Source organism: Penaeus japonicus, unplaced genomic scaffold (assembly GCF_977035675.1).
Source record: "Penaeus japonicus unplaced genomic scaffold, GWHDUDI00000001_assembly GWHDUDI00000029, whole genome shotgun sequence".
Taxonomy (NCBI): Eukaryota; Metazoa; Arthropoda; class Malacostraca; order Decapoda; family Penaeidae; genus Penaeus; species Penaeus japonicus.
The window spans coordinates 4,266,144-4,283,643 of record NW_028234431.1 but is presented as its reverse complement, the minus strand read 5'-3'; the positions used below and the strand labels follow the sequence as shown (position 1 = coordinate 4,283,643).

Genomic DNA, 17,500 nt, shown 5'->3' with positions numbered 1-17,500 from the left:
GAACTGTGGAATGGCTGATCTTAATTGTGATAACAGTATCATAAGGATAATGAAATTCGATCATTTGTTAGGCTTTCATACTAAATCCAATGATTACTCATTCTACTGTAAAACAACGGAAATACGTTAAGAAAAGAACTATACTCATAATCTTTTATACGTCACTTGTGATAATAGTAAAACTGAAGCAAAATAATCCGTCTTTGATAATCATTCAGTTTGCGAAAGGCATTAGAGAACAGCACTGGAAACTACAGGAGTAAGCAGAGCAATGCCTATCTGACCCTTGGAAACGGCGCGTCACATCAACTCACGTTATTCTTGATGTCCGGCTTGCAGCCAGCGAGGAGCAGCACGCGGCAGGTCTGGTTGTGGCCGTTCTGACAGGCCAGGTGCAAGGGCGCAAAGCCTCCCTTGTTCTTGATGTAGACGTTGGCTTTGGCTCGAACCAGCGCCTCTGCCGTCTGGCTGTAGCCCTTCCACGCCGCCTCGTGCAGCGCTGTGTTGCCGTGCTGCGGGGATGAGGTTGGTCAGATGAGTGTGGAACACGAGGTTGCATGCGATCGTGCGAACACACACACACACACACACACACACACACACACACACACACAAACACACACACACACACACACACACACACACACACAGACACACACACACACATATACACGCACACACACAAATATATGTATGTATACAATATCGATTGTCTAATGTTGTCAATCTATCAAACTATGTGAGTATTTTCCACAGCAAAATAAAATTTCGTTTACTCATTTGAACTGGGAAACGTATCCTGAAAGCCAATGCCGGAATGAAACCGCAAAAGCCTTCTTACTTACCTGATCATCCTGATGGTCGACATTCGCGTTGTGTTTGATGAGCTGGCGGACGATCTCGAGGTGACCTTCACACGACGCTCGCTGTAGGGCAGTATACCCGCACTGCGAAAAGAAAACGGAAAATTAGAACATCTACAGAGCACGTCGGGATTTACAAGGGTGACTATGTTATATTTAAAATCGTATTTTTATTAGTTATTAAGTTAAAATGTACCAGCAAAAATGCATCGTTTCCAGACTGAAATTTTAAATAATGCTAAAATATTTAATTGAAGTATGCATGAAGCACAAAATGAATTTACGAAACCGTAACCGCTCCTTTGGATCAATAAAAACTTCCTAAATACACAATCCTCCTGATCACAACCTCAAAGTATCGCATCAACGAATCTCTACGCGCTCCCTATGACCAAAACAAGGAGTGGAGGACCAAGAATCAAACACTCACCCCAAGTTAGTCTTTCGAGAGAAGTTGAAGTAGTAAGATAATGAAGACCGGACCCCCCCCCCCTCTCCGAAGAAAAACGTGTCACTACGAAGCCACTTGATATGAAGGAACAGAAGGTTTTATTCATGTTGAGGTCGTTTTGTTTATGCGCCTCGTTCACAAGTAAGATGTTTCATGCACAGGGGATTATTAGACAGCGAATCATTCAGGTACCAAGTAGATCTGTATTAAGAGTCGGGATTTGTTATTATCCTCCATGGTATAAACTATTAAAGACTGTTTATATGACTGATACAGAAGTTTCCCCGTGTTTTATGTAAGGGTTTAGTTATCGAGTGGTGTGCAATTTTCTCGTGTTTATCACTAGGAATCATTTGCAGTTGTCCATAGGATTAAACCATCTATTTATCAAGAGTAGACATATAACCAGTAAAGTTTGGAATCACTGCATCCAAAAGTCATGTGAGAGTCCGGTAAAACCAGACTGAATTAGAAATGCATATTTCTAGTTTTCTAGGCTACGTGTGGCAACAGACGAAAACTAGCATTGCAGCCTTTCATTGGGAATTTCAATGATGCGGTTTAAAGTAATCCATCAAACGTGCATTCATCATCAAAAATAGAGCTCAAACATGTCGAAACCACAAAGATCGTTCATCATTACATTCTGGCGAACTGCGCACCGCCACCAAAACATGTACAATAAGAGACACATTCCCAGAAAAGCGTAGAATTTCGACATTTCACGTAACAACACAACAGGCTCGACGCTGGCACTCGGGTTTCACCGCAGCGGCACAGTGAAGTGGATATCGCCCTCCCGCCCACACCCACGCAGCAGGCCAATCCACGCTGGCCAAGGAGCATGCGTGAATACATATACATCCATAACCCATTTCTTTGAACACATAAACATGGCCATTCTGCCAAACCGAACAGCCTTCTCGCAAAGGCTCTTGTTCGAAACCTAACACCAGATGAGCTGCGGTGAAGGTGTGGTTGCAGGCGGTGTTGTGGTGTTTTCCTGTGGGTGATGGCGACTTTTTTGCGGTTTTTGGAGAGCTCAGAATGAAAAAAAAAAGAATGCCCAAGTTTCATCCCCTAAAGTAGATAATGTAGCGTATTTTTCAAGGTAAATGAAAAACGCAATCCTCGCCGGAGATTAAATAAGACAAGTAAAGGCGACTAATATGAAAGCGACGAAGGAACGAAGCAATATAAATCTATGGTGATGAATTACGTCATGAAAGCTTTATATCACGAGCTCACGTTTCTCGGTCTAGTTTTTTACAGCTCGAGATCCTGCGTTAATCGAAGAGCGAGTCGCGTTGCGGCAGAGGGGAGCGAAACAAAGGCCTCGCAGTAAGACGAAACTCAGTCAAACCCTCCGATCACGTGGAGGCAGTTGACTATTGAAAAGGGAATTGATTGACTATGTAACTCATTTATTTTATATACTTTTGAATATATATATACATATATTTTGAATACATTTAACATGGCAAAACTGATAGAAGGCAATACTTTTATTCGCTCACTTGATCTCAAAATTTACGATCGTTGGAAATCATCCTTTCCATTTCCATGCGAAAATTGATCACAAAATGAACAGCTCCAATACCCGCAACAAAGAGAAGGCAACAATGCATATTTGGCAGATGCAATTCATGGAAGTTCCCAACACTCTCTCTCTGTCGCAACCACGAATTAATAGACAATAGCAAGTAACACATTAGCTGGAGAAAACATGCATCGCATAATGAACGTCCATTGACAACCAGAACAAATTGCTCAGCGAGTAATAGAAACTTTGGAGGCCAGCTTGTAATTACAGCTGAAATATATTGCAATCATAATAGATTATCCCGGTAGATATCGAGGGAAAACTCCTAAATCACGTCCATTTGGCAAGATATATTTGGCCGAGGCAGCAAACCTGTTGGAGAGTCCGCCTCGGGCAGAGCGAACAGTGAAAGGAATGTGGCAGCGACTCCTTGGGCGAGGAGAGCCTCGGGTCGCCTCCTATCGCGCCTTGCGTCGTGATGGACGACAAGGGAAGAGGAGAATTAGAATGACGGCGAGGCATAATGAATGGCCCGAGTGAAACAGACAGCGATGGCATGCACAGACACATGGCTGCAAGGGTCAGCTTTTGCTGTTGCCTTATCATGCTGGCATCATAAGCAAGGCACCACAGTCAGCAACCCCAAAAGAGGAACAAGCAACAATGGCAACAGCAATTGTAATGTAGGCGTTCGTGCATAGCAAGTCATAATACCATGACTGCCTTCCGTATGGCGTTCAGTCTCCTCTACCGCGCGTGAGCTAAAGAGAAAGAGAAACTGTAGCTCTGTGCAACCTCACGGCAATGGAACGAGACACAGGGAATTAATTTAGGCTTTGTTTACGTAGCAAAGAGTAGAAACGTGTTTTCCATATCTCATTCAGGCGAGTCGAGTTCAAGATAGGAAAAAGGAACTTGTTTATGGCACACGTGTAAAGTCTAGGTCTGAATGCGTAATGCTCCTCAATAATGGCTTTGACATGAATGGGCACAGGATGCTGAGTAAGCACATGCACTGCGGGTCCTTGTTACAACGGACGACACACATACTGGCGCCTTGCCGTACCACCCTTGTGAACAGAATTCTGATAACCACAATTTAAATATCACATCATCATACTAATAAGGACATAAATCATGTTAATATAATCACAATATTAGCGAATGCATGAGAATTTAGGGTTGTCGCAGATTCAGATATCCGCTCGGTGAATCGACAAACAGCGATCCAGATGTCTGATACATAAAGAGGAAGGAAGGAAGACATAACTTTCGGCTTTGAAAGATTACCAGCAATTATCTCGTTTCGACCCAACCTCATTCAGATTCTAATTCTCTAAATTGAGAATCGCGATGAGGGGGGAAAACAATGCAATGCCACGTCGTTCTCTATGTAAGACGACTTGTAATGAACCCGGACATAGAGGCTACAGTTCCTGCAAATGCGTTAAGAGGTCTCGTCGTTTGGCTGAAGGAAGAGGTTTGGCGCTGTGTTCCCTCCGGGGTGAGAGGTTATGGGAGAGAGGAGGAATGTGGGGCAGGGCGAGGAGACGCGTTCGTCAGGTGCTCCAACACTACGATGTCGACCTTCCGCCAACACTCAGTCTTCGACCTTCCACCAACACTTAGCCTTCGACCCTCCTCCATCACTCTGACGTCTAACTCCCTCCAACACTTTGACGTCTAACTTCCTCCAGCACTACGACGTCGATCTTCATCCAACGCTCCGACGCTGATCTTCCACCAACACTCTAACGTCGACCTTCCTCCACCACTCCAACGTCGTCGACCTTCCTCCGCCACTCCAACCTCGTCGACCTTCCTCCACCACTCTGACGTCTGCCTTCCCCCTAATGAGATGCCGACGCACCGAAAGTGAAATCTCCGAAGATCCGAAATCGCCGCCGTCTGACCATACCAATCACCCCCCTCTCCCCTCCCCTCCCCTTCGCGAGGACCACGCCCCCTTTTCACCAGCGTATCATGCCGTTATAAAAGACATAATCCGTCCCTTTCTTCTCGCCCAGAAGGGCATGGAAATTTAATTCAGAACTCTTAAAATGCCAGACGTCCACCGCACAGAGAGCCTGCACGGAGTCTTAATCTTGTTACGACGCGCGAGTGACGGATGGAGCTGAAGGGTCGGGACGAACGCTCTCCGGCTCATGAATATCAGCTGGGGGCGGGGGGGGGGGGGGGGGGCGAGGAGGGATAGTGGAAGGCGGGGTTGGGAAGGAGAAAGGGAGGGGAAGAGGAGTTGGGAGGGAGAGAGGAAGGGGAGTTGGGAGGGATAGAGGGAGGGGAAGAGGAAGGGGAGTTGGGAGGGACAGAGGGAGGGGTTTGGGAGGTTCGGGAGGGGAGTGCAGGAGGGAGAGGAGGGGAGGTTCGGGAGGGAGAGGGAGGGGAGGTTCGGGAGGGAGAGGGAGAGAGAGGGAAGGGAATTTAGGAGGAAGAGAACGAAGGACGAGAGGCATTTGAGAGGAAGGGAAGGAATAGCAAAGGGGAAGGGAAGAGGAATACCCTAGGATTAATAAATCGGCATGAGTCGAGTTTGGAAGATGCGCGGCACCCAACAGTACCAATACTAAGGGAACAAGTTTCAGCAGGGTTGTCGCAGCTGCTGAGTAGTTTTGCGTCGCCAGTTGGAGTAGGAACTGCAGCCTTGTGATTATGGCATCACAATAGACTCCTAATCTTACTCCCATTTCGGGCAGTCGTACCCACACGCGAACGCAAAACAGGCACGCTCTCACGCACACACAGTCACACTCGCTCATAAAACAAATGAACACACATAAACGCAAACACATTTGTGCATAAGTGCTCCTTCTCTGACGCTGTCTCTGTTTCTTTCTCTCATTCTTGTCTCCCACTCACACACACAAACACAACAAACCACACATATACAAACAAGAACTCAGAAACCCCCTCCTCTTTCCACACACACACACACACACACACACACACACACACACACACACACACACACACACACACACACACACACACACACAAAACCAGCAGCCCTCACAAACACACACACACATATGCTTAGACTCACACGACCGCGCATCAACAAATCCGGAGTGATATATTCCAAAACAAGAACCCGTCAGACACAGCCCGAGCAGATGGTGCACCGCGAGCTGTAGGCAACAGAAGCCATCAAATATCAGCAGTAGTAATCAGGCAAACGCATTAAACTCCGCGATTGAGATCGTATCGCCGCCACGCTCTCGTTCGAGTCTCTGGGAGTCACATTTTTTTCAACCCTTTTTTAAATCCATCTTCGAGAACCGTAAATACACTGACATGGGGCATAATAGCACCGCCGGAGAATACTTACACTGACTCTAAGTGATTGGTACACTGTGGCTTTGGCAAATGCAAATCTGATTGTGTTTTTTTCCGGGTGTTGATCTCATAATTGTTTTTATGAACCGTTGATTTTTCTGTTTTTATGGACTGAGAGAGACTGCGAAGATCCACTGTGTTCACCATGATCCGATAAGCGACTATTGGTATTAAGGAACCAGGTGGGCTGATGAGAACCGCGACCTGGACAAATGCTTCTGATTACTCATGCCTGATAGGCGACAGTACGGAGCAGATGATGAACGTTCACACCTTCTTGTTCATTATTCATCTAGTGTTTATTTCCCGGGATGCCAATGCTATTGACTATTCTCTGGCTCCCTCTTGCTCCGTCTTCCACTATCAGTTAGCTAGTTGTCTGAACACTAAAACAGAATTTACCTACATTTAAGATATGAATAATTTGTAAAAGCTTAATCTTACGGTAGTAACTCATGTTCTGTCGGCGAGACCCCTTCCCCCAGCGCTGGTTAACTACATTCATGTAACCATAATAAATCCTGCATGTAGATGGACCTAGACGAAGTGTTGTATTTCTTTCTACTATCCTTCCGGCTAAGCTAAAAAAAAAGCCTTATTCGTTGATATAATACGAGGATGGTACTGGCGATGCCACAAAAGATTTCTGCTTTACACAAAAACTCACGCAAACAAATCTACATACAAGACTCCTTTCTCTCTCTATCTGTCTCTATCATACACAATCTTCTCTCTCCTTATTTGTTTCCATTACGCCAGTTCCAAAGATGATAGTGCTGCGAACGTCACTCTGCCAAAGACAGCAACCAGATGAAATGATGCGATGGCAGTCAGGGGAGTGGCGGCACGGAGATTAAAGACACCGGGATTATTGGCAAGGCGAGAAGGAGCCATGTTTAGAAGCAACTCGTATTGGTGAGTGGTTAGAGAGAGAGAGAGCGAGAGAGAGAGAGAGAGAGAGAGAGAGAGAGAGAGAGAGAGAGAGAGAGAGAGAGAGAGAGAGAGAGAGAGAGAGAGAGAGAGAGAGAGAGAGAGAGAGAGAGAGAGAGAGAGAGAGAACAAACCATCTTCGAGAGCAACAATGCCAACAAAACACAAATTAACTATACATTATATAACCCTTACGACTTTCCCACTAGTCACAAAAGGCCTCGAAATGTTGTCTTTCACACTTCTACAATGACAAGAAAACATCCAAGGAGCAGCCACTACGACCGAGCGTTACCGAGAAGCCAGTAAAAAAAGGAACTGAAAAGTGGCATCGTAAACTATAGCGTTGTCATGGTATCTAATGACTGTGTTTGTTGTATGCTATAGGAGGGAGACGTGGGCTGGGCTGTAGGAGGCAGGGAAGGAGAGCAGGTGGGGTGTGGTGGGGTGGGGGGTAGAAGAGGGGAGGGGAGGGGGTCTGGGGATTAAAGGGATTGTGAGGAAAAGCAAAATTAGTTATGCAAAAATGAGCATGAGGGACCGGTGTAGAAGGGTGTGGTGAGGAAAGGCAGGTGTAGCTACAAGACTGAGGCTCTGGTGACGAAGAACAGAACTTGTTGCAATAAGCCGGGCCTTGTTGAAGAAGACTGATTACGCAAATCTCAACGCACCGAGTTATCATAGCCTCAAGAACACTACTATAATGTAAATAGAGGAATAGTCTATATATATTATTTAGGAGTGTGAGAAACCAAAGAAATTCGCTTCAGAAATTCCATAGACAAAGGAGAGTGAAGAACGACCTATCCCTTGAGAGGAGAGGGAAAAGACACCACGGCAGCAGATCAGAAAGAGTGAAGTTCACATCGTGGGTGGACCCCGTGTTGACTGAGGCTGAAGTGTGTGGACGGGACGGATCAGCAGGCGGTCCTAGCAAGATAATGTTGTCAATGAAATATGATTAACAGACACGAGTATCCTGTAGTTTAATGTGCATGTGGGCGAGGGTGTGGGAGGGGGGGGGGGGCGGGGACGTGAGGGAGAGAATATGAATAGGCACAGGGAGTGAGAATAAGATCGTGTGTGTTGTTGTATATGAAGACTACAGGAGAAATTAATAATGTGCGATTGGGGAGAGCCAGAGGTTGTTAGGCAGGTAGGTAAAGGGAGAGAAAGATGTATATATATATATATATATATATATATATATATATATATATATATATATATATATATATATATATATATATATATATATATATATATATATATATAGCGAGAGAGAGAGAGAGAGAGAGAGAGAGAGAGAGAGAGAGAGAGAGAGAGAGAGAGAGAGAGAGAGGAAGAGAGAGAGAGAGCGAGAGAGCGAGAGAGAGAGAGAGAGAGAGAGAGAGAGAGAGAGAGAGAGAGAGAGAGAGAGAGAGAGAGAGAGAGAGAGAGAGAGAGAGAGGAGAAGAGAGGAGAGAGGGAGAGAGAGAGAGAGAGAGAGAGAGAGAGAGAGAGAGAGAGAGAGAGAGAGAGAGAGAGAGAGAGAGAGAGAGAGAGAGAGAGAGAGAGAGAGGGAGAAAGAAAGAGAGAGAAAAAAGAAATATATAGATATTTACTTTTCCTCAAAGAATGACGTCCTCCAACCACATAATAATAAGAACGTTACCCAAGCGAAGCGATGAGGCCTGGCAGCTGAAGCGAAAATTAAAACATCAGCTTGAGGAGTAGAACGGCTGCCACGAAGCCGAAGCGAGGAGAGACAGACGAGGCAAGGGAAGGATAAATCAGGAGAGCGGTCCTCAGGACGTGCGTTCCGTTGGTCACGCTCACGCCGACGAAGGAGTCGGAAGAAGGGAGAAAGGAAAGAAAGGAAGCAGAGAGAAAGGCTGATAATTGACTCGTCACGATATTTCCCCGCTGAGAGGCACGTTGCATGTTGCAGCTTGGCCTCCTGGTCCCGCCTGTCTCAACCTCTAATGGGGAATGTTGCTCAACGGCTTGCAAATGTTGCAACACGAAATGGAATGCATAACAGCGGAAAGGAGAGGTAGTCATTTCGAGACGTATCTTTGTGCGCATCTTTAATGTCCAAAGAAATCCGAGTAATATACAAAAGTTTACTCGTTTTATGTCTTCTTAAGCGTAATCAACGAATCTTGCATTTCCACACCAAGCCATGCAATCAAGCAAAAGCAAAATAACTCTTTGGAAACAGCTCGGGAGGATTTCCCAGTCAGGCGCCGCCGTCGACTAATGAAGCCAAGAGGCGAGACCTGCCGTTTCCCGAAGACCTGGAGAAACGCCGCCTTGTCGACGCACAAACACTTCATAAATTACCGCCAAGACCATCGTTACGATACGGCGAGACCCAGACAGGACTCCGGGATAGGCCTACGGACGGGCAAGGGGACCGGGGCGGCCGGACTTATTTCAATTCATGGCTCGCACTCGATAATATCTCGTTTACATTCGAAAGGTCTATAGTATCCTAATTGCGATGTACATAACGAACAAAGTATATTGTTCTCTGACGCTCTTTAATAAACATTAGCGAAGGCTGTTAGGAAACAGAATGAGAAATAACTCTTATTCAGGTATTTACATTTCTCTAATATACTTTTAGGCAAGTCCAGCACTAATTGACGCCAGACTTTCCCGTCGGCTCCTGTTATCGGTCGATGCGCCTTATACATCCCCCGCCAACACTTGCTATCGGAAGGAGGTGTTCCCCGAGGCGCCGAGGCCTAATTGGCGATAGGAACTTCGGCAGGGAAAGGGCGAGGCCGAGGAGTAAAAGGGTTGTCAGACATACACGGTCTTCTGACTGATGAACCTGACCACAGTCTCGCGTATTTTTTTCTTCCAGTTTCGAAAACCGGTCACTCCGCATCGGGGTCTGGTGCGTCCGGCCCGGCATTGCTTAGTGCAAGCGTCGGGTAACATACATTAGCCTCATCTCGAAGGGCTATGTGCGTGTGTGAATGGCCATCGATCACCGACTGTCGGAACTAGTCGGTCGGGCAAGGGGGCGTGGCCAAGCGCCGACGCCTTATCGCCAGCCAATCAGCGACTGACAAGCCACTTGCCTAGTCCCGACGCCGATGACAGAGAGATGCAAGTCCTCGGATGCCTCGACACTCAGATTGTCATCATCTCGATTCTTCCTTCATATCATTAGCATTCTCATCTCGACGCAGAGGCATCGCGATCATACCGCCTCTCACTCGACCGCTCGACGTCGATTCATTTTCTAATTCTCTGCGACTCTTCCTTATTACGGACTGAGTAACGGTGCGGGTATTGTGATAGGTATTGGCGCAAATCTTGTTGCAAGATCGTTACAGTCATCCGTTAATCTTACTCTTACAAAAAGAATACTAAAGCGTTTAGGTAATACTTATAAAGTCCTTCACACACACACACACACACAGACACACACACACACACACACACGCACACAACGAGTTCCTCCAAAGCAAAATCAAGCGCCTAGCTATCAAACATGATTCTGTGTTCATTCCCTCGACCACCCAGGCACGATCATTAAAAAAAAAAAACGATAAAAAATCCCCGATGCTCTATCTTACACAAAGACCTCGATGACCCAACGCGTCCCGAAATGATTAGAAGACATAAGAAAAAAGCGCCTTTGTTATGCCAATAGGCCTGGTGGGCTCATCATAAAATTAATGAGCCATCGGGCGGCCAGTACTAATAATGAAAGAGTTCGATGGCCTCTTCGAGGAAGGGAAGGCCTACCCTACGACTCGCCCTTTCCCTCTACCTCTTGCTCTTTCCTTTGCTCTCTCTCCCTTTCTCTTTACCCCTTCTTCTTCCCTATCCTCTCCTCCCCTTTTCTCCCTCTCCTCTCCCCTTCACTCTGCCCCCATCTACCTTACCTACACATTTCTCTTCCTTTTACCTACTTCCAAACTACCTGTATCTTACCCCACCCCTCCCCTCCTGTCCTCTCTTCCCCTTCTACCCCATTTCCTTTCCTCCCTTCCCCTTCTACCTCATTCCCTTTCCTCCCTTCCCCTTCTACCTCATTCCCTTTCCTCCCTTCCCCTTCTACACCATTCCCTCTCCCCCTCCTTTCCTCCCTTCATCTTCTATCCTATTCCCTCTCCTCCCTTCCCTTCTACCCCATTCCCTTTCCATCTCCCTATCCCCCTCCTTTCCTCCCTTTCCCTCTACCCCATTTCCTATCCTTCTCCCTCTCCTTTCCTTCCTTCATCCATTTGCCTCCGTTCTGCCTACCACCTGTCCCTCTCCTTCCTTATCCCTCTCCCTTTTCCCTCTCACTCTACCCCCTCCCCTCCCATTCCCCATAAGCCTGCATCGAACTAAGGTCAACCAGAGTGCGCCACACACAAACTGATCCTGGGTTTCATGGCTGTGGCTTAAGTTCAACCCGCCCGATCTGAGAGAGGGAGAAGACGACCCGATTCTCCCCTGATTAAGACTAAACCCTGAATTGCTTAGGTTTACAAAAAAGAAAAGTGTCAGATAAGCTCATGAGCTCTTAAATTACCTTATTAAAAGCTTCCAGCATTGGCTTTCCTACGAGGGGATTAGGGATGTGCGTGGGAGTAATTATCCGGGGGCCTTAATTACATTCTGGGTGCCTGCTGGTTATTGATGTTCAGCTGTAAATTGGCGTGTTGGTAATTAATCCTCGGTAAGGAGCTCTCACGCCATCAGTCATCTGCTGGTTATTAATCGGTAGAGCAGAAGTAACGTGAGAGCGAGGGAAGAGTGAATCTCCGATCTCTATCTCTTGTTATTGAGCTGTTAGATATTTTTCTTGTGCATGTGTGAACTCTCTCTCTCTCTCTATCTACCTATCTACCTATCTACACACACACACACATATATACTTATAAACACATATAACTCTCTATTTCTTTAAACTCTATCATCCTATCTACGAATGAATAGGAAGGACGGGCGAGTTAAAGAAGACGGAGAAAGAGAAAGGAAAAAGGGAGAAGAGAAAAAAAAGAGAGAAAAAGAGGAAAGAGAATAAGACGGGGAGAATTTTCCTACTACACTCCTCCGACTTCCATCCATCCCCCACGACCCCTTCCCCCAAAACAAGTGGTACGACCGCGGCGACCACCAAAGACGATACCCGGGCTTTCAGGACGACCTCGAGGCTCCGTGATCGACCTAATGACCGGCGACGACTTCGAAGGATGGCCAAACCCGAAGGATAATGAGTTCGTGGTGTCCTGCGCAGAGCAAACACGAGGCTTTGGTGTTGACTCCGGAACCTGTCTCCGCCGAAGGACTCGTTTGCTCAGAAAAAGGGGTGGATGTGGGGGGGGGGGGTAGAGAGGAGAATAGTGATATAGGAGAGAGAGAAGGATATGTATGTGCAGTGAGAGGGAGAGAAAGGGAGGGAGGGAAGGAGGGACTGAAAGAGAGAGAGAGAGAGAGAGAGAGAGAGAGAGAGAGAAAGAGAGAGAGAGAGAGAGAGAGAGAGAGAAGAACAAAAGTGAAAAAGAGCAGAGGGGGAAGGGAGGAGAGGAAAAGAAAGAATCCAAATCTCAGAGACGATTTTCCAATCCCGTTTCCTCGTGGTTCGACAGTATTTCAAATTTGTTTTTTTTTTTCCTGAAAACAAAAACTGTTCTCCGGAGCAGGTCCATTCAAGACAAAAGCCTTATTTGAACGCGTAATGGGTAAACTCTATTTTTTTCCCATCTCCCTTTTTCTCGGTGTTTGCGACGGGAAGCGGCTAATTGAACCCGGTGATGTCGAAGGTAATTGCAAACACAACACAACAAGAGTACATCGACGCCCTTTCGTCCGCCGTTAAGAGAAAGAGACAAAAAAACGAGAAAAACAAAAAACAAAAAACGAGTTGTTATGACGCGAAACCAATCATTACCGTCGTAAACCTGTTAAGAGGTATTTCCAGTGAAGAGATAATTATAAAATCTATTACCGACACAAAACACTCTACCGTCTGTGAGTGTTTAAGTGTCCAGTGCTTCCCCGGGGCTCGTATTACTCCGTGTTGAGCGCGAGTGAATGTGGCAACGAATTGTTAAATGCATTTGGATGTGAGGAAGGCAGAGTGCATTTCCTATTTAAAGGTTTCGAATCATTTTAAGATTTTGAATAAGATTCAATTTTCCGTTTTTACAGAAGCTTTTCGTGTTGTTATTATTCAGTACTATTATTAAAACTGTTGTTTTTATGAATATCATTATCATCATTATTTCACAGTTTTAGATGATTTTCTTTCCATTTTGTCTTCTAAAAGAAAGTTAAAAGAAAAGATCCAGGTACCTTCGAATACTGGGACCTCGCATCACTAATAACAATTTATACTTACGGTTACGAACAGCGTGAGAAATCTGTCACCATTATCACTAAGACGATGACGTAGATAGCCATCGTTAGGCTTATAGTGCCTCGATAAATTGCCTTTGTTATGTAGATAAACGCTCTCTGGCATAATGAAAAGTTATCCCTTCGCCCTGACACGTAATGTTATTATAACGCTCTGTACAACAACAAGACTCTTCCTATATCAGTTTACTTGTCTTTCTAATACACACATACACACAGATACACATATTCGCGCGTTTGCGAACGATGAAGAGAGATAGATAGATAGATAGATAGATAGATAGATAGATAGATATTTAGATAGAGAGAGAGAGAGAGATTAGTCCTTGTAATTTTGGACCACACATACAAAAAGAGAAAAAGAGTGAGTAAGTGAGTGATAGAGAGAAAGAGAGAGATAGAGATAGAGATAGAAATAGATAGATAGAGAGAGACAGAGAGAGAGATTAGTCTTTGTAATATTGGACCACACATACAAAAAGAGAAAGAGTGAGTGAGTGATAGGAAGAGAGAGAGAGAGAGAGAGAGAGAGAGAGAGAGAGAGAGAGAGAGAGAGAGAGAGAGAGAGAGATTAGTCTTTGTAATATTTGACCACACATACAAAAAGAGAAAGAGAGTGAGTGATAGAAAGAGAGAGAGAGAGAGAGAGAGAGAGAGAGAGAGAGAGAGAGAGAGAGAGAGAGAGAGAGAGAGAGAGAGAGAGAGAGAGAGAGGAAAATGAAGAGCCGTGTTCCGGGCCCGCCATGCGCCCGGTGCCAATCGCCCGAGCGAGGTTCACAGACCAAGCTCCTGACGCCAGCTAGCTGGAGGCGAGCCTTCTGCCTGCCTCTGCGTCTGACATGATGTACGACGGCGCCGCTGACGTCTCCGAACACCACGCTGTCTTCGGCTCCTTCGGCGTGTGGTTAATGTCAGCCCGCTCGGGAAATTTATCACCCACTGTTGATGTCAAGTGGCTCATCTGTTCTCTGCCCCCGCCCTCCTCCCCTCCCCCTCCCCCACCGACGGTCAGCGACAACCGTCTCGACCGCAGGCACGTGCGCGGGCCGTCAGGTGGAACACTCGACGCTCAGCCGCTGCTGCGTCCGGCCGTCAAAGGAAACGTAGGAGAAAAGGGGAGGGAGGGGGAGGTAGGATTTTTTATTGAGGGGGCAAGATAGGAGGGGAAAAAATCCCTTCACGAACTTGCCGCATTTAGGCGACGGGGCCTGCGGCATGAGGCATAAAACCGAAATAAAAAACGACTCCCAAATTGAAAGCGCACGATAAGCGAGACAGACAGATGGTCGCCTCGTTGAAAGCCCGAGCGACCGTTTACAACTTCCGGCTGACAAAAAAGGACGCTGCACTCGAGAAACAGTTTTAATGACAGGCAAGCTCTCGAGTTGTCATCCCCGCCAAGGCATTTTTCTCTTTGCGTCAAAATAGCTTAGGCCTACCGCCGAAAAAATCGGAAAATGGTCAATCTCGCCCGGCCACGAAATAGCACCGCCAGACGATCACGGGCGCCTGTCACGCCAGCGCATAATGATGACGCAGAAGACCCATTATGATGCGTTATAATGACCTACTTTTATCGGAATGATTCATGGAAAAGCAGGACGCCGGAATGCTTTTCGGGCGGAGCAATTTCGTGCTCCATCGCCCGCCCTGCGATTCCCCGGCGGAGTCTGGCGTATCTAGGCTCACCTTCCTCCGGTGCAGGCTCACTCTCTTCCGTTGCAGGCTTACTTTCCCCGTTGCAGGCTCAACTTCTCCCGTTGCAGGCTTACCTTCCCCGTTGCAGGCTCAACTTCTCCCGTTGCAGGCTCTCCCTCCTCCGTTGCAACCTTTTTTACACTTCTGACTCACCCTTTCTTCATCTCATCCTCACTCTTATTCATCTCAAGTCTAGCCTTATTCAGTTTAGTCTCACTTTATTCATCTTTGGCTCAGCCTTAATTCATCTGAAGTTCACTCTTATTCATGTCTTCTATTTCTCGTATTCCTTCCATTCTCTTCCTCCCTTTACTCTTCTCTGCCCCTTTTCTGCTGCGTTTATCGTTTTCTCTCTGTCTTCCTTTAAAATCATCTCCCCCCAAAAGCCGCCAAAACTCCTTTCGCTTTATATAAATCAACTTTTTCATATCATTCAGTCTCTTTCAACATAAACTTCTTTCACAACATAAACTTTCAACAAAAAGCTTTAAAAAAGAATTCTTTCCTTTCTTTCAACTCTCATCTTTTTTCGCTCTCTTTGCAACATAAACTTCCTTATTCCAACTATCTTGCATTATGGCTCTTCATCACAGCTCTCGAGTTCTTTGACCTTATCAATCCCTCGCGTCTTTCCACTTGAAACTTCGCTCACTTGCACACTTGCTCACTTGACTAGACCAGTGACCCTTTTCTGCCTCCCGCGTTTACTACCACTTCTTGCCCGCATGATAAAGTGGTTTTGTGGAAACGAAGAGCTGGGGCATCAGGGTGCATCCGAGGTGGAGATGGATGCCGTGTAAGACGAAGGAGGGGGATCGAAGTAAATGGGTAGGAGGGAGGGAGGGAGGGAGGGAGGAGGAAGGAAGGAAGGAAGGGGAGGGAGCGAGGGAGGGACGGACGGAGGGAGAGAAAGAGAGAGAGAGATTACGGCCAGAGAAGAGGTAGACAATTAGATAAATCGACAAGTAGATACATGGAGAGAGATATACAGATTAATGGGGAGAAAGTATTAGATAAACAGCTGGCTAGATAAGCAGAGCGAGCGAGCGAGCTAGAGAGAGAGAGAGAGATAGATAGATAGAGAGAGAGAGAGAGAGAAAGAGAGAGAGAGAGAGAGAGAGAGAGAGAGAGAGAGAGAGAGAGAGAGAGAGAGAGAGAGAAAGAGAAAGAACAAGGGTAAAAGAGAGAAAAAAAAGAAAGAAAGAGCGAGAGCGAGTGAGTGGGAGGGAGCTCAAGATAGAGAGAGACAGCCACTTTTCGATACAATCACACCAAGACATATCTCCGCGGATGCCCAGTATCAGTGACACCTCGTTATCGCCCAGCGTTAGTACATGTCGGAGCGTCCCCGAAGTAGTAGCCTGGAAGATAGCCGGCTCGTCCACCTCGGCTAATGATCGGCTTCGGCGGAGAGTCGCTCATTCCCCGCCATCACGCGCGATAAACCGACGGCGACAAAAAGGTCTCAGAGCCAAGGAGATGGATAATAAACTTTTATGAGGTGATGACGGCTGTCTGCGAGTACCACAGTGGCGCATTTGTATCTGGCGGGACTCGGGTCACCACCGAAGGAGGCGCTGGGGGTGAGTTGTACCGGTGGGGCGGCTGTGGCGGCCGGTTCTTGAACATTCCATGAGTGGCGGCCGGGGCGAGAAAAGTGCGCTGCTTGAAAACCTCCTGTTTCACGGTCCGGGTCGAGGTGACGAAACGCGAGCGGCGACCGTGCGCGGTGCTCTCTCCGTAACGAGGTGAGAGATCATAAATTACGGATATCTTCGTATCAAGATCGGACTGGAGTTCCGGCACTGCCCGAGAAAGGTAACGTCGAGTCTAAAAGCCTTCCGTGGGCGACCATAAATTACGCGGCGGAGCAGGAGGGGCGCCACCAAGGGCTCCGGGCGCAGACGGCGAGCGCTGCCTTGCACAACGCTGTTACGCGTGACAGAACCTGCCGGCGGCGCGGCGGCCACTGGGCCGGTGGAGGTGTGACGCCTCCGCGATGATCAACTGTTACAAGTGTTCAATAGACAAGGGAGCCGATAGCCGCTCTGTTATTACCTCCTTCACTGCCGCCTCCAAGACCCCCAGGGACACCCCAGGGACACCCCAGGGACACCCTAGGGCCTCCCGAGGGACCTCGGCTCCGGTGATCCGGCGCGGCTTAGGAAGAGTGACTTTCAAGTCCTTGTGACGCATTCCTTTCTCGCGTGAAATTGGCGCCGATTTTTACTCTTATATAGTGAGAATGATTCCTACATACGGCCTGAGGCTTAAAGAAAATACATGACATATGTTTCTCCTTCCTTACAT

The 17,500-nt window shown here is 47.0% G+C and overlaps 1 protein-coding gene across 2 annotated transcripts in view; it reads right to left on the bottom strand.

The window, feature by feature from the left end:
* The window catches only part of dgo (ankyrin repeat domain containing protein 6 diego), a 259,584-nt gene that overhangs the window by 6,506 nt on the left and 235,578 nt on the right, over positions 1–17,500 (bottom strand). For both annotated transcript variants that reach the window (XM_086554532.1, XM_086554531.1), the window contains 2 exons: positions 846–947; positions 315–512 (listed from right to left, as the gene is read on the bottom strand). In XM_086554532.1, coding sequence (XP_086410658.1) covers positions 315–512; positions 846–947 — 300 coding nt within the window. The remainder of the gene's footprint in view (positions 1–314; positions 513–845; positions 948–17,500) is intronic.